We start from the raw sequence: 20,164 nt of genomic DNA, 5'->3' as shown, positions 1-20,164 counted from the left end.
CCCTCTCCCTTCCTCTCTGAAATCAATAAAAAAATATTTTTAAAAAATCCTAAATCCTAGTCCACATGAACCCAGAAACATGGAAGTGTTTTCCAACATCAATTTCCTAAAAAGAACTTGGCTACAAGATTTACATCGATATAATTTAGCAGGTGTAATGATTAGTCTTTTCCAGGATTGAACTTTTCATTCCCCATCCAATGGTAAGGAACCTCCCCCACTCCCCACCCCCAACCTTCCTAGAAGCAGAGCCATGTTTTTGTGTCCAGTGACTGTGTGGGTGGCTGTGCTGTAGGCATCTTTGTGGTATGCGGTGATGTTGAGGCTGGGAGCCTTTGTCCCTCTCAAGTACAGCAAACTAGACTAAAGGTAATACCTGGGAGACCAATCCTGAAATGAATATCTAGGGTTAATGAATTTCTGCTTTGGACAGGGACTCCATCTCCAGGAAGTCTTACCCCAACACGATTCTTTTCGGTTCTTTCCTACACTCATCTCACTGGGTTTTAGGAGTTGAAGACCCAGGAGGGAAGAGCTCATAAGATTAGCTAGTGCTAATCTTCCGCTATTAGCCTGGTCATGTCATTTAGTAGTTAATTAGCAGATGCTCCTCAGGAAGTACAAGGCTCGTGTGCACCATGAGTGCAAACACTGGATACCACGCTTCCATCTCTCCAGGTAACAGAGAAGAAAGTGGACATGAACACGGGAGGGGCAGCCGTAGGACAGTTAAGGGCTGTGAGATGAGAGGAAGGAATCAGGCTTTTCACTAAGTCACTTTTCAGATGTCTCTAAAGCCCATGTCCCTGCAGCCCTGAAACACATAGGTAGAGTCTTGCCCAATGGAGGCCGTTGATAGGCATACAGTTGACCCTTGAACAACACAGGTTTGAACTGAGTGGGTCCACTTATATGCAGATTTTTTTTCAATAAACACAGTTGGCCCTTCATATCCATGTGTTTCGTACCTGCAGAGTCAACCAGCCAAGGATCAAAACAGTATTTTCACTTTCCCACCTGCAGATACCTAAGTGTGGATCCACAGTTGGTTGAATCTGCAGATGTGAAGGGCCAACTGGAGTCAAAAGTATACTCAGATTTTCAACAGGGGGTGGGAGGGTGTCGGTGCCCCTACACACCGTGTTCACAAGTCAGCTATACATTGAATTGAGTGTTTTTCCAAATGGTTTGTCATCCTCCTTTTGGCCTTCGAATTACACAATATTGAGTTTGCGGCAGATGTGCAAGATATTTTCAGTGGTGACACCTCGACCAGTGTTGCTGCGCAGCCCTGAGGGGTCTCTTGGTCTCCATATCGGTGGCCTTGCCATGCAAAGGCTCAGTGGTGGCCGGGATGTGCCAGAGGCCTCAGGGGCAACTGCTGAGCTCAAGGCTCTTGCCTCTCCTGCACTCACCCCTGCTCTTCAGGCCACATCTCACCCCTCTGCTCTCCTTCACACTGCAAGGCCTAGACCCTGGTTTTACCTGATGCCCTGGCGATCTGGTCATCCCCGCCCCACCCCCAGAGCACATTAGCTGATACATTTCCAAACCCAGGAATTATTTATAGACCAAGAGGCACTTGTTGCTGATCAGCCACTGAGGTGTTACACCTGGGAGAACCCGCAGGAAACTAACAAGTTCAGGGACCCGAGAGCACTCACCCGTAACTTTTACCTCAGCCCAGGTTCAGAAGCTCTGCCTCGAAGTGAGTTTAGGATCATGCAGGATGAGGTGAAGGGACGCTTTATCAGCCCCTTCTCATCTGTGTCATTCCCTATCCCTTCTTTATTGGATAGTTGAAGAGTTCTCAATCTTATATATGGGCCCATGCAAATAAAACTTTATTCCATCCCCCCCACCCCAAGGCCCTTCCAGATAGAAATTCAGGAGCCCCACTGCCACCTGGGTGTAGCCTAGAAAACCATGGGCCTGGGGAGGACAGGGGGAGGTAGAGCCTCAGGTGCAGTCTGAGAAGATCCGGAACAATCCTCACTGTACAAGGCTGGGGGCGTGCACGAGATGATCTAACAGGATTTTTTCGTAGCTCACAGCAGAAGGTAAAATGAACGGACTCCTAGCAGAATAACAGTTTCACATAATGGTCTGCACTGTCTGAGGCCTGCTGGAGGCAGTTTCTAGAACTGAATGAATTGTTTAGTTACTCTCTATATTTACTTTGAGCAATGGCCCTGCGTTTTCTAATTAATTAAACCTGCAATAAACGTCTTAATAAATATCTACTTTGTAAAGCTACCTAATTACGCTTCTTTAAAAAAAAAAAACTTCTCTTTCTGTCATCCTTTAAGAGAAGATGGACCTGGAGTATGATTACTCTGGTCAACTAATAACAGAGAGAATTTGGGCACATAACGGGACATGAAATCGTTTACACAGGGAAACTGAGGCTCAGCGAGGGAAATGACTTGCTCAAGAGATCAAAATCAGAATTTGCCTCTCCTCACTCCCATCACTTCCCTCCTGCCCCAAACTCCCTGCTCAAAGCTGAGCACAGACTTCTTTCCTTGGAAGACATCTTGGGGCACATATTCTATACGCATCCACTTCCCACCCAAGGAAGAGAGAGGAAGGAGAAGGCTGGTCATGACTCCAAGACAAAAGTCTGACCCAGAAGCTTAAAGAGCACAGATACAGGGAAGAGGCGGCAGCAGGCAGAGGTCTGGGCAGCCCCCATCCACCTCCTACAGGCCAGAGAGGAAGTGTCCTGGGACAGATTCCTGCCGCCGGGAGCAGAACTGAGGTGAGAAGGAAGCGCTTTCTCTGAATTAGGTCTGACGATAACTGTTAGCTTTGTGCTCTGATGATCTAGTTCATGGCAAAGGTGCATTGAGTTTGAGCTACTTAGCCATTGAAAGTGAACAGTAATTGGGGACTTGAACTTTCCAACCAGAATGGGGCAGCTGCCCATGTCAGGAAAGGCAGAATTTGAGAACCTGGCAGGAAGGAGCAGAGTTTCTCTGTGGTATTTAGCTGGCAAGCCTGATGTTCTGAAGTGGGTAGTCATGGTAGGTGAAAACATGAGAACTGAATGAAAGTGAGAAGTGTGCTGACAGCTGCATTGTAGTAGAGTTCAAATATCCTTTTTTCCTCCCCCTATCCCAGCAGTCTTTGCTCCGAGAGCTGATAGTGACCAACAGGTGCTGGAGAAAGGCTGATCTAGTCCATTGCTCCTCACCCCGTCAGCATCAGCATCTTCTTGGAACTTGTTGGAAATGCAAATTACTAGACCTGCCTCAGACCCACTGAACCAGATGCTCTGGGAGGGGGGCCCAGCAGTGTGTGTTTGAACAGCCCTCCAGGTGATTTTGATGCAAACTCAAGTTTGAGAACCACTATTCCAGAGCATGGTGTGGTTCTGAATGTGTTGTTTATTAAGGAAACTACTCTCAAGTGAGCTAGCCATCTGTCTCCTACCTTGGCTGCCCTCTCAGTCCCCCGCCACCACTGGGACAGAGTTGCCACTGTTGGGACATTTGGGGTTTATCCTCCTGCTTTCCCAGGCCTCAGCATTTAACCCATCTCTCCATAGCTGGCTCCTGGCCCCAGCTGGCTCACTCCTGCCCAGGGACTTTCAGTTTTGTTGTTCTAGTGAGGTCGTTTCCACTTGTGCTGGGAAGAGAAGCATTTGTAACTGTGGTTTTGCACCATTAGTGGGACCACAGAGCAAGAGTCGGGCCCTGGAACCCCACCTCAGAGTTCTATCTGCTATGACCAGGGACTTCTCAAGGGAGGTCTTCGCTGCACTTCTCCGGAGAAACACCTGCTGGTCCTAGCGAGGGATGCCAGCAGCTGAGTGCCTGCGTGAGCTCTGGGGAGCTTGGGGCTCCTATCAGAGAGTCATGGGCTCTACTTGTCCATCCCTCCCCTTTATCTGCCAATAGTATGGGGTTGTATAGGATTCCAGGGAGAGGAATTTGAGACCACAGTTAGCGCCAGTAACTTTAATGCCAGAGAGAACCAATTATTATTATTATTTCTTAGAGAGATTGAAGCTCTTGTTTAATTTAATGAAATACATTTTGCCAAATGCTCTTTTCTTTTCCTGAATGCCAGGGCATTAAAAGGTATAGTGTCTGTTGGGACTGTGTTGTTATCTCACCCTCCACCTCACTCAGCTCTTCCTTCTGGGGTGCGAGGAGCATGTCAAGAGAGTATCGTAAGAACCTCTGCCTTTGTCTCTGTGGTGTTGAGTAGAAGCTGCCAGGCTTCTGAGGGGGTTGGTTTGATGACATATATTTAATATTTTTCTACTCTCCTTCCAACCTAGTCTGAGGAAAATAGCCTTGGGGTATGGAGAAGATGCCAGTCTGTTCTTTGAGAACCCAAATGGTGGCTGTCCCCATAAGCTTGGGGCACAGCACAAGTGGACATGTACCAGGACCCACCAAGTGTTCTTGTCTAAAGAGAACCTGCTTCTGTTCCTGGAGCGCACAGTCTCCTTGCTAAGGGCTTGTCATGTGCAAGTTCATTCAACCTAAAGGGAGAGGTCAAGGAGGCAGAGGACGTTGGTAGGAATAATACATGGGGTTTTTATATTTTGTATGTGTCTTGTTTGAGCCTCACAATTATCCTTTGAGAGATGTCGTATTCGTCTTGTTTTATATAAGGAAATGGAATCAGACAGATTAAGGTCTGCAGGGCCTTGACTCCGATCCTGGTGTGCATCCTCGATGCCTTCGCCTTCCCAGAGCCCTCCGCTCTGCTGCCTTTGCCTCCACCTCAACTTCTAGGTCACATGAGTGACAAATTGAAAAAGAGATTGCACCAGGACTCAAAACTCCTGGCCTCTTCCATTCCTGGGACGTGTCTAGCCCAGAATCCATCACATTTGTTGGTGCTGACCAGGAACCAGCTTTCTGCTGAGGGGGAGGAAAGTTGGGGGAATAGCTACAGGCACAATGACCACTCCTTACAACTCCAGAAATCCTCAGATTTGACAGATAACATGCATTTGCCTTTGGGGGAGAAAAAGGTAGTAAAATTAATTGGGAACAAGAAGTCTATTTATCCCAAAATCCTGGACTTTCTTCACAAGTTATCTGAAGCAACATTGTGTGAGAGGCCTAGCTGTATGAGAGGGTTATGTGTGTATAAGAGAGAGGGGGAACTATGCATTTCTCACAAATACGAAGTAATGAGTTTTTCCTAACAAGCCTGGCTGAGTTTTCAGTAATTCTGCAGCTATGGCATGACTAGTCCACTGAGATATTTAACACTGGATGGAAAAATACATCCAAAATATAGTCAACCAATAGCAAGAAACAGTGATGCTTCTGAGTCACCTTACTGTAAAAGTGGCCTCACTGTGCGAAATAGAAACCAGTTTGCTTCTCTCGGGCCCAGCTCAGGTTTTTTTTTCTTTTCAGATGCAAGGAATCCACCTAGGAATGGGAATGCCTTGGCTCATATATATTTCAGAGAGGAAGGGAGAGGGAGAGAGACAGAAATATCAATGATGAGAGAGAATCATTATCAGCTGCCTCCTGCACACCCCACAGCAGGGATAGAGCCCACAACCCCGGCATGTGCCCTGACTAGGATCGAACTGTGACCTCCTGGTCCATAGGTTGATGCTCAACCACTGAGCCAAGCCAGCAGGGCGAGATGTCTTGGCTCTTGAAGCATCATCATTGATATCTCAATAAGTCTAGCCCTCTCATTAGCCCTGCTCTTACCAGCTATTCAGCAGCAGGTTTGAAGGTTCTGCTCAGAGGGTCTTAATTGCCCTTGAGTCTGTTCTGGGCCATCTGTGCTAACAAACACTTAGTCCTCCCTCCCATGACATTTACTTGCACACAGATTGGATGTGTTTTCCCTGCCCCGCGTGCACATCCTCTGCATGCCATGTGACAGTGAGCTCAGCCAGTTCTCTGACCCAAGCAAGGACTGCCAACAGGGCTCCCTGAGGCACCACATGCCTGGCATCTGAACCTGCAGATACCGATTTATATCATGAAAATCACCTAACTCCCTCAATTTGCATGTAGACTGGGGAGTTTTGGTGCAAGAGGTTGTTGCCTTTATTAAAGACGAGGTGAGGCCAGTGGCTGCCGGAGTCTGGGTAAGCACTGTTCCCCTCTCCCTCTGAACTCTGACTTCCCCGCACTGGGGCTGGGCCTCCTGGCCCCACAGCAGCCTCCTGGTTCTATAGCCTAGATACCAAGTGCCTGGTAGGCCCCATCCTGCCAGCCTGAGTCCTGGAGTCCATCTCCTCTGAGAGTAGAGAGCAGACGGCACGACTGGGCGTGGCTCTGATGCATTTGGGACAGTCTCCTACGGAAGACAGCACGCCGCATTTCTCTCCGGAATGACTTCCCCATCTTCTCCCAGAGTGAGCTTTTTAGCTGCAGCCTCAGCGGTTCCTGGACAGATTTTGTTGGTTTAGGACTCAGCAAGAAAATTGGATCCTGGGCCAGGAGCTCAGCAGGGGTTCCCTCCCCGTCAAAGAAAATGCAAATTAGTGTGGTAGGTGCTGAGGCTAAGACATCCGGGGCCCTGCTGCTAGCATGTGTGCCCCTTACCCTCCCTCTGGGGAAGCTAAGCTGGGTGTAGCGTGTGAACACGGAGGTGGGACTGCACCCCAGTAATTGATTCACACTTTTCGGCTCATTGTGCTCATGCCATGGCCCTGAGAAGACGGACTAATGTGGCTGTTCCTCTGTGACATTAAAATGCCTTTACACAGCATCTGCTCCTGGCAGACATGACACACACATGCCCTGAGAGGACACTGGTAAGGAAAGCAAGGAAGTCTTTGGCCTAAAAGACACTTAAATATAAAGTTAAGCTAGAATCAAGGCCAAGATGCCATCCCAGCCCTGGTGGCTACCCCTTCCCTGTCAGGCCTCTGAGGACAACTTGTTCAGCTCTCACCCTCTGGTCACCCCCTCCTGGCGAGGCCTCTCCCCATCCTGGACTCCTGTGCTTTTGGACTGCAGGTGTGCATTGTCCCCTGCCCTCCGTCTCACCTCTGCCTTCTCTAAGGCCCATGACACCATGGCCAGCTTCCCCTTAACAGCATGGAGCTGGGAACTGTGGGAACTGAGAAAGTCCGGCTCACTCTTGCCCTCTTTAAGACTCACGTAGTCTGCTCTTAAAGTTGGCCTGCCTCACAGGTAAGCTGGGTAGAATAAGGTGAGGCCTGATGAGTGGGGGGCTTTCGACATGTTAGCCCTTCTCACGGGATGCACCCTGCCAGCATCCCTGGGATTGACCCTGTAATGGGTTCAAGTAAAACCGCTCTCCTGCCCCCGGGTATTCTTTATGAGACAGAAAATACAATTAACTGACTAAATACAGTGAACTACTTGCTGCCTCAGCCCCTTCCCTAAAAACAAACCATGAGAACCCAAACCAGGAGCCCCAGGGAGGAGCAAGAACATGAATTCTCCCAACCTCAGAGTTCCAGAATGATTCTTAGGGGCTCGTGAATCATTCTGTGCACCATATAGAGAGATGAAATGGGTTGACGTATATGCGCTGATTTTCATATGCGGGTACTATTGTGGTTCATAACATACAATTTACTTCCTAATGTGTGATTATTTAATAAGTTAGTTTGACCCAACAATGACTCTGGAAGAGAATCCCCTCCGAGGGTTAGCTGGTGCGGGAGCGCTGCCTCAGCTCACTTCTCCAGAAAAATCAAAGACACAACACTCAGCACACAACACATGGGTGAGCCATAGCATGAGGGCAACTACAGGCAAAGGGTAAAGAAGATGGAACTCCCTGGACTTTGCCATCCAACAAAGAGAAGACTGGCTGCCACAGAACATGCCAGAAAGCCCCAGACTTTGCACAGGGAGGCCACAGAGAGGAGACTCTAGGATACTGCCAGCATCTGGAAGTGCAGGGGGACCCCCAAAGCCAGGAAGTATGAAATTCCTAAACTCCTGCCCCTGCCAACAGCTTGTCCAAGAAGCCCACCAGGATGGTTCAGCTGACTGCCTCCCCCTCCATCTCCCCCTCCACCCCCCAGCCACCCCCGGCCAAACCTTCACCAGCCCCAGCACCAGCCTCAGACGTGAGCACTCCAGAAGAGAGGCAGGTCGTCACCCTCTGGGAAGGGGCCACAGCAGGGCTCTGAGGTGATTCTGCCTTCGTGTTATGCTGGGAATGTGAACTTCAGGAATTCTGCCATCACCAGAGCTCTGTTCCTACCGCTCCTGCCACTCCCCTCGCCTCCCTCCCACCCACCTTGGAGAAACAACACGGGAAGATGCTTCTCTTCATTAGTCTACACAGGAGCCGAGCCTGCAGAACCATGTACCTTCCACCAGTAAATGGGAACCCAGGGGAACTGGGACTTGATGGTGGGGTTTCACCAGGTGCTAAGAAATCGCAAGAAAAAAGATCCCTTTTTTAAAAATTGATAAAGGGAATGTGTAATTGGGTATGTCTGTTTTCATAACTTCCTGAAGAGAAAAGCCCGGCTTCCTTTTCTTCCTCTGAGTGGGAGAACTCAGGTTGGACCGGCTGGGAGTCCTATGAGTGTGCTTGAGCTGCCAGCCCATGAGAGGGAGCTGTTTTTATGGAAGACATGATTCTTATGAAAAGCCCATGTGATTTCTACCACAGAAGCACGTTGTCCCCATGCCCACCCCTCACTCCTGCTAATATGGTGGTTATATGTATGGAAGCAAACGTCTTCAGCCATTAACACTCGCCCCAGCTGGGCACAGTGTAGTAGCCAGCTTGGTGCAAAGTAAAATTTGTAGAGAAAAATATTCACCATATGGGACTGTCTCTTAATATTCCTTTCCAGCTGCTCTGAGAAGGATAATAGCACAGGACATGCCGCTTGGGATAGAGTTAAATTAGTTCCCCTACTCCCAGAAGAACCTTAAAAATGAGTTTAGACTCTTTCCACATGCTGGGGCATCAGTAAGGAAATGGTTGGCAGCCCCTGTCCAAAACGACAGTTGTTGATGGAAGCCTTTGAAAGACCTGGTTGGCGGCCCACCTCCCGGAAGTCCCAGTGTGACTCCTAGCAAGTCTCTGTCCTGAAAGTAGCTCTTTTCTGGTGGGAGACCAAAGGCGGGGGTGGGGAGGAGGAGAATGGGGCCCAGGATTATGTTGTGAGAGGGAGTGTGAGGCCAGAAGAGAGGGGGGCCTACATGGCTTCCTCCCATTCATCCTCCCAGTCCTCTAAGGATAAGCTTCTTAGGATATTTGCTGAGAGATGTGATACTCTGCCCTAGTTCTCCTGGGATAGTATAGGGTGAGCCCGAGAAGAGGAAGCGGTGAGGTGCAAACCTTCATGGACCAGAGCCAGGCCCTTCTGTAATTGCCCATGGCCTTGGCACAGGTGGGATGCTTTGGGTCTTATAAGACAACCTCAATTTGCATGCACAATTAGACACAGCCACCAGAGATGATTCTCTCGGCTGTGGAGATCCCTGGGGACAAGCCCACAGAGCGATGCTTGCCGAGCTACAGATGTCCTGACCGTTTCCTGCAAGTCATCTACCTCCCAGGCAGGTCCCTGAAGGAGGTGGTTCTGGGTTTAGAAATGGCCTAATTTCCTCACATTTTGTGAAACCTTTCAGCTGACCCTCTACCATCTATTCATTCAATCATTGGTTTACTCAACAAATAATTATTGAGGATCTACCTGCCACTTGCCAGGCCCTGTGAAAGTTCAGGGGGAGGGCTCCTGCCCTCAGAAAAATTATAGCCTGCCCTAGCTGGTTTGGCTCAGTGGATAGAGCGTCGGCCTGTGAACTGAAGGGTCCCAGGTTCAATTCCGGTCAAGGGCATGTGCCTGGATTTCGGCCTCGATCCGAGGTGGGGGGTGTGCAAGAGGCAACCAATCAATGATTCTCTCTTATCACTGATGTTTCTATCTCTCTCTCTCCCTCTCCCTTCCTCTTCGAAGTCAATAAAAAAAAAATTTTTTTAAAGGAATATTATGCCCTAGAAAGGGAACAGACAACAAATAAGTAAACAAATCAACAGGGTAATTACTGATTACTGTAAGAGCCATGACGGACATGAAGAGGATACATGAGATGGAAAGTAGCTGGGAGGGGCTGTTCGATAGGGGAGGACCCCTCCGCAGAGAGCACATTTGAGCGGAGACCTCAAGGACAGGAGTGGCGTGAGAAGAGCTGGAGGAAGAGCGTGCCAGGCAGAGGGAGTTCGAAGATGCAGGGGCAGAAACGCCTTGGAGCGTTTAGGAACAGAGAGGCCGAGCCAGAGAGCAGTGAGGAGAGTGATTTGGGGTGAGTTCAGAGAAGAGGCAGGAGCCAGGCCATCGTGTAGGGCCTTGGAGGCCGAGGTCAGAGTGTGGACTGTATTCTGAGAGCAATGGGGAGCCAGTGACGGTGTGAAGCGGGAGTGGTGATGTAACTGAAGGTCACCGTGTGCTCATTGCCACGTTGTTTGTAACAGAAGATAGGAAACAAATTCCATCCGCATGGAGCTGGGTAGATAAATTTAGGTTCATTCCAGGGGTTTGCAGCAGTTAAAAACGGTGAGGCTTCCATTTTTCTATTAGGAAAAAACAAACTGTGAGGCTTATCCATTCATACTGCTTTAGAAGGATTTGCAAGGTACCCCAAATGGGGGAAATCCCAAGGAACAGAATGGAGTACAATGTGCTGCCAATGTATTTTTCAAAGAGGAGATGTATATGGATATAGGGGTGGCTGTAATGTTACACCACATTGAGGATATATAAGAACCTGGTGAGGGGTTGCTTCTGGGGAGGGGAACTGAGGCACAAGGTGACTAGGAGGCTTAGTCTTCGTAGTATATACTTTTGTGTGTTTGAATATCTTACTAGGTATCTGTATTACTTATTCAGCAAAAGAATAAATTGTGGCCCTGGCCAGGGTGGCTCAGTTGGTTGAGCATCCCACACACAGAGAAGTGGCTGGTTTGATTCCCAGTCAGAGTACATGTCCAAGTTGTGGGCTTGATCCCCAGTAGGGGCTGTGCAGGAAGCAGAGATTGATGTTTCTCTCTCCCTTTCCTCTCTCTCTAAAATTAAAAACAGACCTAGCCGGTTTGGCTCAGTGGATAGAGCATGGGCCTGTGGATGGAAGGGTCCCAGGTTTGATTCCGGTCAAGGGCATGCAACTTGGTTGCAGGCTACATCCTGGCCCTGGTTGGGGTGTATTCAGGAGGCAACCAACTGATGGGGTGTCTCTCTCACATCGATGTTCCTCTCTGTGTGACTTTCCCCCTCCCTTCCACTCTCTCTAAAAATCAATGGAAAATATCCTCGGGTGAGGATAAATAAATAAATTCAATTAAAAAAAACATATTTTTAAAAGACTAAAATGTGATCAGCTTGTTCACTGTGTGGAGAGGGTGTGAGAGCAGAAGCAGAGAACTGGTTGGATGTAACAATGAAATTGGGTGTCACCACAACATGAGGAACTGTATTCAAGGGTCGAGGCATTAGGAAGGTTGAGAACCACTGCTTTAGAGGCAGAGCCAGCTGCTCTTGGTGCATTCCACACTGACATGCCCTAGAAAGCTTCGTGCATTAGAGATCAGAACCAGGCTCCCCTAACTCCCGGACTTCTTATGGACAGGCGCCCGCCCATATCCTCACACAACTGTTAAAAATGATTTTTAATGACCATCAGCACAAAGTCCCCTGAAGAAGCCCTCTAGTTTCTCAATGGAGCTTTCTTTCCTTGCAGAGAGATGCCAAAGGCCAGTACCTATTTGACCTTCTTTGCCACCACCTGAACCTACTTGAAAAAGACTATTTTGGGATCCGCTTTGTGGACCCAGATAAGCAGCGGGTAAGTCACAATTCAAAGCACAAATGGAGGAGAGGGTTGGTCAATAAGCCTGACGCTTTGAGCTGCCACTCATCTTCAGAGTTTAGGAGTCAGGGACCAACCAGACCCTACAGGTAAGTGTCATCTCTTCAGATCATATTATGAGAGCCCGGCTGGTGTGCTCAGTGCTTGAGTGTCGACCTACGAACCAGGAGGTCACAGTTGGATTCACTGGTCAGGGCGCATGCCCTGATTGCAGGCTCGATCCTTGGTGGGGGGCGGGCAAGAGGCATCCAATCAAAGATTCTCTCTGGTCATTGATGTTTCTATCTCTCTCAACCTTCCTCTCTGAAATCAACAAAAATATTTTTTAATCATATTCTGAGACCTGGAGACACCATAGCAGAGCTCACCTCGTTGCTCACCATTTTACAGAGGCTGAAATGGCAGCCTGGAGAGCTGAAGTGATTTGCCCAAAGCTGCCCAGTTGGAGGTAGAGCTAGAGTTGTGGTGTCAGGGCCCAGGTCACAGTCTTAACCCCTCCTGCCCCCTTTCTAGTACATGGGCCTCACCTGAGGTGCCACACCACCCCAATCTGAGCAGGACAAAGAGCCAATTTGGCATGGGCCTTTCAGGGCCTTGCAAGTCTTGCAGTTCTTGTTCTGATCTACGCTGTGTGGTCGGCTTTACAGACACAGGGCACTGCCAAGGCCTGTGATACTCCTGACAGGTAGAACAACCAGTCCGCTATCCCAACAGCTGCCCACCTCTCCAGCTTCACCTCCGACCTTCCTCCTCCCTGCCAGACCGCTCTGTGGCTCCCCACGTCATCCTTGTCTTTTCCCAGAGCCTTCACCTATACAGAACCCCTTGCCTGAATAGTTCTTCTCACTTCTCCACGGTCCACACTTTTCTTCTGGCTCATGGCCTTCTCACACATAAGGTCTTAGCCTAGACCAGTGGTCGGCAAACCTGCAGCTCGGCAAACCGCGGCTCGCGAGCCACATGCGGCTCTTTGGCCCCTTGAGTGGGCAGTATTTTGTGGAAAACCCACACTCAAGGGGCCAAAGAGCCTCATGTGGCTCGAGAGCCACGGTTTGCCGACCACGGGCCTAGACTTTTATTTCTTCCAGAAGTCTTCCCTAAGCCCCACTCTGAATGAGGGTCCCTCCTATGTGCCCCATATGCCCTGTGATTGCCTATGTCCCCTGTAAGTTCCAAGAGGGCGTGAACATTATCATATTCATTACTACATCCCATGGCACTGTCCTGGGGCCTAGAAGGTGGTGGTATGCCGGAAATATTTGCTGAGGGCGTGATGAGAGGGTGAGTTTATGGCTAGTAGTGCCGTATTTCCCCTCCACTCGCCCAGGTGGCCCACTAGCAGACACCTGCAGTTTCTACAACGCTGTCCATCAGCCCTTTGCCCTCTGTGGGATGTACTGTCTGGCATGAAGTGGACAGTCTGCAGAAGCATTCAGGCCTCAATGACTCCCTTCCCTACACCCCTGCCCACCAGCCAGTCTTGTCTACCAGCCTCCAAAAACACAATCACCATGAATCCCAGAGGGACCCCCCCTTTCATGGGCCCACTAATTTTCTTCACAGCTCCAAACATGGCTTCATCTCTGTCACCACTAAGGGACCCTGGAGAGAACCTGGGAGGGGGCAGCCTCCCAGCAGTGGCCAGGCCACAGATAACCAATGAATGAATGGGCACTTCACACCAGGCCAGAGTCAGGGGCTGTTTTGTTCTTTGGTGCTCTGAGCCAGCTGTCTTCAACTTTTTTCATCTCATGGCGCACAGAAACTAATTACTAAAATTCTGCAGTGCACACAAAAAATATATACATTTTTTTGCCCATCTGACAAACAAACCAACCAGGTATAATTTTGATTCATTCACACTGTCATTTTTTTATTTGGCAATCTAAGGGAAGAGAGGTCAGTGCCCCTGACTAAGTAGTCGGGTATCGCATGTTGCAGAACTCCGTGCCACACACCGGTTGCAAATTGCTGCTCTGAGCCTTGTGTCTCCAGGTCCCATTTAGGGTGTTAGGGCTAAACACCTGAGCTTTAGGAGGGACTCAGAAGGACTGCGTCCCTTTACTCTGACAAGCCCCGCCCCACTTTGCTGACAGGTTTTGTGCCTCCTGGCTCAGCAGAATGTTGAGCATCATCAGTGTTTGGAAGGTCGTGTGAGGTCAGTCCCTCACCTGTCAAGGCTCCACTGCCTTGACATAACTACTGCCTGGACCACAGTATGAGGCTCCAGGAGGGGCCAGACACCGAGCAGCTGTGTGTCCTCACACACTGTCGGTGCCCATTCGCTGTGTGATAATGGACTGTTTTTACACCGGCGTCCTTTGTTGTTGGTTCTTGGATTCTGTTGGTTTGAGCTGCCTCTCCTTGAGAAGGAAGGCCAGTTACCTAAGGTCTGTCTCTTCATGTCCCAAAGAGGGTAGCATAGGAGGAAAAAAGGGCACAGTGTCCTGTTCATTATTTTTAAGTTAGGTCAGAATGTGCCTGAGGAGAATAAGAGTGCATGTGAAGTGATGAGGATTAAGAGCAGGAGACAGATAAAGGTAAGGAAGTGGGGGAAAGAGAAATAAACGCTTATGGAGTGGCTGCAGTGGGCTGGGCTCTGCACTGAGCACAGAGCCACATCCTTCAGCTGATGGGTATTGAGCACTGAGTTGTATCGGGCACTGAGCGGCTTCACATATGCTGTTTAATTCTTGCCACAAATGAGATGAGTGTCCACAATTATATTATCCATCTCCAGATTAGTAAATAAAGTCTCAGGCAGGTTAAGTAACTTGCCTGCGGCAGGTGGCAAAACCTGTCTCCACCTCAGACCTGTGCGACCCAGAGCCTGTGTGGTTCCTAAAGCTCCATGTTGAGTTCATACCTGAGAGCCTCCAAATTGTGATGATCCTTTGCCTTTAGTGAGGGGTGAGGAGAGCAGGGAGGCTGGGAGGGCCCCTGAGAGCTTGTAGAAATGGCCCTGTAAAGAATTGTTGTCCTATGCCCTAACCGGTTTGGCTCAGTGGCTAGAGCGTCGGCCTGTGGACTGAAAGGTCCCAGGTTCGATTCCGGTCAAGGGCATGTACCTGGGTTGCAGGCACATCCCCAGTGGGAGGTGTGCAGGAGGCAGCTGATCGATGTTTCTCTCCCATCGATGTTTCTGCCTCTCTATCCCTCTCCCTTCCTCTCTGCAAAAAATCAATAAAATATTTTTTTAAAAAAAGAATTGTCATCCTAGATCCATGGTCGGCAAACTGTAGCTCACGAGCCACATGCGGCTTTTTGGCCCCTTGAGTGTGGCTCTTCCACAAAAGACCACATGCGGGTGCGCACGTACAGTGAGATTGAAACTTCGTAGCCCATGCGCAGAAGTCGGTTTTCGGCCTGGGCAAGTCTATTTTGAAGAAGTACTGTTGATATTTGGCTCTGTTGACTAATGAGTTTGCTGACCACTGTTCTAGATCTACTGACTCGTGGATAGAGCTGGAGGAGGTAAGATCCCAGCTCCCTAGAGTGAGGCTGTAAAACATACCTCCTCCCCTGGGCACCAGGCGGGCTGTACCCAGCGCTCCATCCATCTCCTCCCTGCTGCTCTGCTGGGGTCTCTGTGGGGAGGAGCTGCCCACAATTACCCTCCTCCTGTTCCTGGCTCAGGCCCAGGGCCTCGGCCTGCTCTCAGCCTCTCCTTTCAAGGTGGAGGGACCCTTTCAAGCCTCTGGAGTCTGAACATTGGCCCATTCACCCAAAGACAGGAGCACACGCCCCTCTCGGAGTCTTCTCCTCGTCTCCTGACCCCTCTTCTCCAAACCCATGTTGACAGTTTGCTAGTGATTCTGGGACCCAGACTTCTTAGCCAGACAGATGCAAAAGGTAACTCTGGCCATCACCATATTCTTGGGATCCTTTCAAGATTTTTCTACCAGACCCTTAAAATCTCTTGGGCAAGCTGTGACCCCTTTCCACTCCCTTCCCACCCCGCTTCTGATCTCCTCCAGCCTCCCTCCTTCCTTCAGCTCTCACCCCTAAAGTCCTCTCGCCAGCTTCTTGCCAAGGGGAATAGCCTTTTTGTCCTTCAGCTCCACCTGCCTTCTGCTCATAATGGATCTTACAAGTCACTCCTCTTAGTTTCCAAGTTTCTTTGTTGATTGACTTTCATCTGTCAGCGGACTGTCTAGGGGCGTTCTGTTGACTGAGTCCCAGACACTTGCGAGCTCTTCTCCCTGCACAAAGTTCCAGATGGGCCTCCTGCACCTGCACCGGCACAGCCTGGGAGCCCCGTTGTTTCCATGCAATTTCATCTCTTGCCTTCGCCTTGCGGTGAAGCCGAGCCGCCGTGGGCCGTGTAATGTGAGAGGACCTCTTAACCACATTGAGTGGCTGTAATGAGTTGCCAGCCTCGTGGGAACTCAGATCAGAGGAAGCAAGAGAGCAGAATGTCAACCCAGATTATCCATGTGGAGCTGACGAGAGAACTGGCTCTTAGTGGGTCCATTAACTGCATAACCCATGCCCAGCCCAGAAGGTGAGAGCTGGGAATCGAGGGAGGCCAGGATGCCGTCTGCGTGGCCCTGGCCTCTTTGCTGCAAAGGGAAGACTCTGACAAGATGTAACGTTAAATGGAAGTAGCCAGAAAGGAGGGCAGTATGGACCTGGTTCCTTCCAACCTTTGACAGCTGCATCCTGAACACTGTGCTGGGCACGGGCAATCCAGTGTAAACAAGACAGTTTTCTGCCCTCACAGGGCTCATGACTAATGATTTTAAGCTGCTTCCAGATAACCAAACCCAAATAACAGTAGTTCTAGCTCTCTGCAGATTGTCAAGGTTCCTGATTAGCATAATAGCAACAAACATCAAGAATGCATTTATAAAGCATCCATGTAGGACTGGGAAACATATACTAGTAGAATGGTCTCATTGCTTCCTTCCCCAAACATAAGTACCATGGGGAAAAAGGCATTGCTACTATGTCCCGCCTCCATGAAATTCCAGAGGATGCAGGATACGATCCTATACTTCAGTTGTGGTTAATTATCTTATGAGACAGACTTTGCCAAGGAATCCTGAGCACACATCTCTCACACAGGGCTGGGCAATCTGTGTTACTCAGACAAAGATGGAAGACACACCAGCCATCCCTACCTTCTCACCATTTATGAAATTCTGTCAGTACTTTCTAGAGCCCCCTGTCAAAAAACGTTGGCATGTAGCACAAATACATACAACCCATTAAAGCCAGTATTTCCCTACTCAAGCCAGATGGGGCTCAGTCCCCATCACACACACGTATGTTCACTTGTGCCTGCTGATGTGCCAGAAACGTGGATCAGAACCTTGGCACCCTGGTCTAGGAGGTGGCCTTGCCAGACAAGCCCAGAAATGGCATCTGAAGCTGGAACTCCGTCCTCTTCACAGCTGGTTCCTTGGGGAACTTTTCAGAAAATCATACCATTCTTTACTCTCCAAGCCTATCACAAGCTTTTGGGCTGCTTTCACCCTGGGCTACAATCTGTCTGGTGATTTAAATTGGGTTAAACAAGTTATATTTGACACTGCTTCTCATTAGGGTTTTCTTGTTCTGTGTTCTCGCTCTCAGCATTGGTTGGAGTTTACGAAATCTGTGGTGAAGCAGTTGAGATGTAAGTATTCCCCGAGAAAAGACTCGAGCCCTACCCCTGGGGAGGGGGTGAAACCTCCCACTTGTAGTGAGTCTTGGTAATTTTCCACTGTTCTGCACATAAGTGGCCCTAAACACCTGAGGATTTTCTTCTGAGGGTTCAGAGGCCCGTGCATCCTGGCGGGAAGGGGAGCTCAGTCTTCTCTGGACCAGAGGGTCTTCCCTGATGGGCACCTGTTTCTCTCTGCAGCCCAGCCTCCGTTCACCATGTGTTTCCGGGTGAAGTTCTACCCTGCAGACCCTGCTGCCCTGAAGGAAGAAATAACCAGGTGAGATGAAACATACCTCCCTCCACCACTAAGACCTGTTGGCGAGGGCAGGAGAGAGGGACTGTCACCTCTCAGATCCTCTGTGCTGGAAGCTCCTAACTCGCATAGGCAAGGCATTCTTCTTAACCAGAACCTTACTTCTGTCTTTCATCCCCGCGTGCTCTCCTTGCTCACCCCCTCAGTCAATTGGAACAGAGGGAGCGTCCTTCTTTGGAAAGTGTGAACACATCATCCTGAACTGGACCTCCTCAGGGGGCTCTGGAGTAACGAATGAATCAAACGCATATTTTTCTCTTATCTGTGATGCGGCCACCGTGGACGTATTGGAGAGGGCTGTGTTGCTGCTTTTGGGGGAGATTGAAATAGACTCCAAAGCATGACACTAAAGAACCTGCTGGGAAATAACTGAGGGTTTTAAATCGAAGTGGGTCAGCGCCAGGGTGCTGATGGATCAGGTCCCCGTCAGCTCTTTAGAGAGCGGACGGCTGCAGGGGATGGATTCGCTCTCATTCAGCACCTCTCGAGAACGAGGAAGAACCCCTGTGCCCACAGCCATCCTGTGAGAGGGTCAGCGAGTAGGAGCTTCGAAGCTTCCCCTGGGTTCTGTATCTCGGAGCCAAATTCATTCTAAAAGTGTTGCCTCGGAGACTTAGGAACTCTGTAACAGGGATCCTTAACTTATACTAGAAAGATCTCATGTTGACATGAACAACACCTTGCTGTTTTCTTGTAGAGGGAGGGGCCCAGGTGAAAAGGCTGTGCCAGGGAATCTCAGAGCTGAGGAGGAAACAGCTCCGCCCACACCTGAGAGAAGCAAAGACGGGGAGGAGGCCTTTGCCAGTCGTATAGACTGTCCGTCCTTTAAGGCTTTGTGATTTACTTCTGGATCCTGAACTGCTTGAGATAATCGAAAACAAAAGAGGAGGGAAGAAGGGAGAAAGCATATGGAATTATGTTCTCTTCATATTCTGAAGAGCATGCCGCTACCTTTACATCCAGTAAGAGGAGCAGACGTTTATCTGAAAAGGACAGTGTGAAATGGGGAGAGAAGAGAGCAAGAGACAGGGACAAGTAGTACACAGGAAGCGAAGACGTGGGGTGGGAGGGAAGGGGGCTTGGCCGCGGAGGGAGAGGGGTCTTCTGATCAGGTCAGAGGATCCGCACAGCGGGCTGCTCTGGGTGCAGGAGTGTGTACACCCACCCACTTTGACACACGGCGGGCAGGGGGTGTGTAGGTGGAGTCGAACCTCATGTTCCTTCCTGGACACAGGAACTACACGCTCTGCTCATCCACACGGAAGTGGATGTGGCTCCCACTTTGCTTCTAAAAACCAAGCTCATTCATTTTAATAAGCAGTCCTGTAGCTTTAGGTAGAACAGTGAGGGGAGAACTACTATGTTTAACAACTTAAACAGAGAGGAGTTTTGGCAAAGCACTAACCTGCCTTGCTCATGATCTCTAGTGTTTACCTTAGGTCTGAGCACATCCTCCCCTCCCCTCCTCACTTTTCCCCTTCTCTCCCCTCCTCTCTCTCTCCCTCTCTCTTTCTGTTGAAAGAAGTGATGATAGATCCAGAAGTCTGCACTCCTGTCCACATGTCAGAGCAAACTGAACACATCTTTGCTCAGAGCCTAGCCCTGGCCTCCTAACAGCACACGTCAGCTTTGCCTGGTCTGCACCTCACTGGCCGACAGTGGGATGAGGGACTGGTCTGCTTTAACCCAGCAAGAGCACCACAGGCACATGGCTTTCTGATTTGATTAAAGGACAAAAATATATGATGAACTTTGCCCTTAGGAGGAGCTCTTAACAATATACTTTTCAAAATCAAATGTCACCGCATAATATTAACATACAGACCCGGCTACCCAAGAAGCAGCATAGACCCAGAGCTCAGGTCCTATTTGTCACTTTTTTAAAAAAAATTATTTATTTTGATTACATATGTGTCCTTATCCCCCCATTGGGCCTGACAAGCCCCGCAAGGGGCCTACTGCCCCACAACCAAATGAATGAATAGAAGGCTGCGTGGCGTGACCAGGCCGGCATTGGGGGTTAGTGAGGGATGACCAAATGACTGAACAGCGTTCTGCATGGGGTGACCAGGCTGGCCGGGGGAGGGGGGATCAGTTAGGGGTGACCATGCTCGCAGAGGGAGGCAGTTCGATATGATCAGGCTGGCCAGGAGGGCAGTTAGGGGTGAACCTTCTGCTGGTGGGGGGAGATCTGTTAGAGACCTGCGCGCCAGATCGGGCAGTTAGAGATAATCAGGCAGGTGAGCAGTTAGGAGCCAGCGGGGCCCAAATTGTGAGAGGGATGTCCAACTGCCTGTTTATGCCCAGGGATCAGGTCTAACGAGAGTCAGACACTCACAGAATGGAGAGAGTGCAGGCTGTGCTGAGGCGACCCCCCACCATACACAAATTTCT

General features: G+C 49.7%; 1 protein-coding gene across 2 annotated transcripts in view; it reads left to right on the top strand.

Annotated features, from left to right (window-relative positions):
- FRMD5 (FERM domain containing 5) overlaps positions 1 to 20,164 on the top strand; it is a 283,025-nt gene that overhangs the window by 229,641 nt on the left and 33,220 nt on the right. For both annotated transcript variants that reach the window (XM_006093115.3, XM_006093116.3), the window contains exons 2-4: positions 11,679 to 11,783; positions 17,385 to 17,427; positions 17,656 to 17,734. In XM_006093115.3, the coding sequence (XP_006093177.1) occupies positions 11,679 to 11,783; positions 17,385 to 17,427; positions 17,656 to 17,734 (227 nt within the window). The remainder of the gene's footprint in view (positions 1 to 11,678; positions 11,784 to 17,384; positions 17,428 to 17,655; positions 17,735 to 20,164) is intronic.

This window comes from Myotis lucifugus, unplaced genomic scaffold (assembly GCF_000147115.1).
Source record: "Myotis lucifugus unplaced genomic scaffold, Myoluc2.0 scaffold_109, whole genome shotgun sequence".
In the NCBI taxonomy this organism is placed as follows: domain Eukaryota; kingdom Metazoa; phylum Chordata; class Mammalia; order Chiroptera; family Vespertilionidae; genus Myotis; species Myotis lucifugus.
Note: the sequence above shows the minus strand (reverse complement) of the source record. Positions and strands in the feature narration are given on the sequence as shown.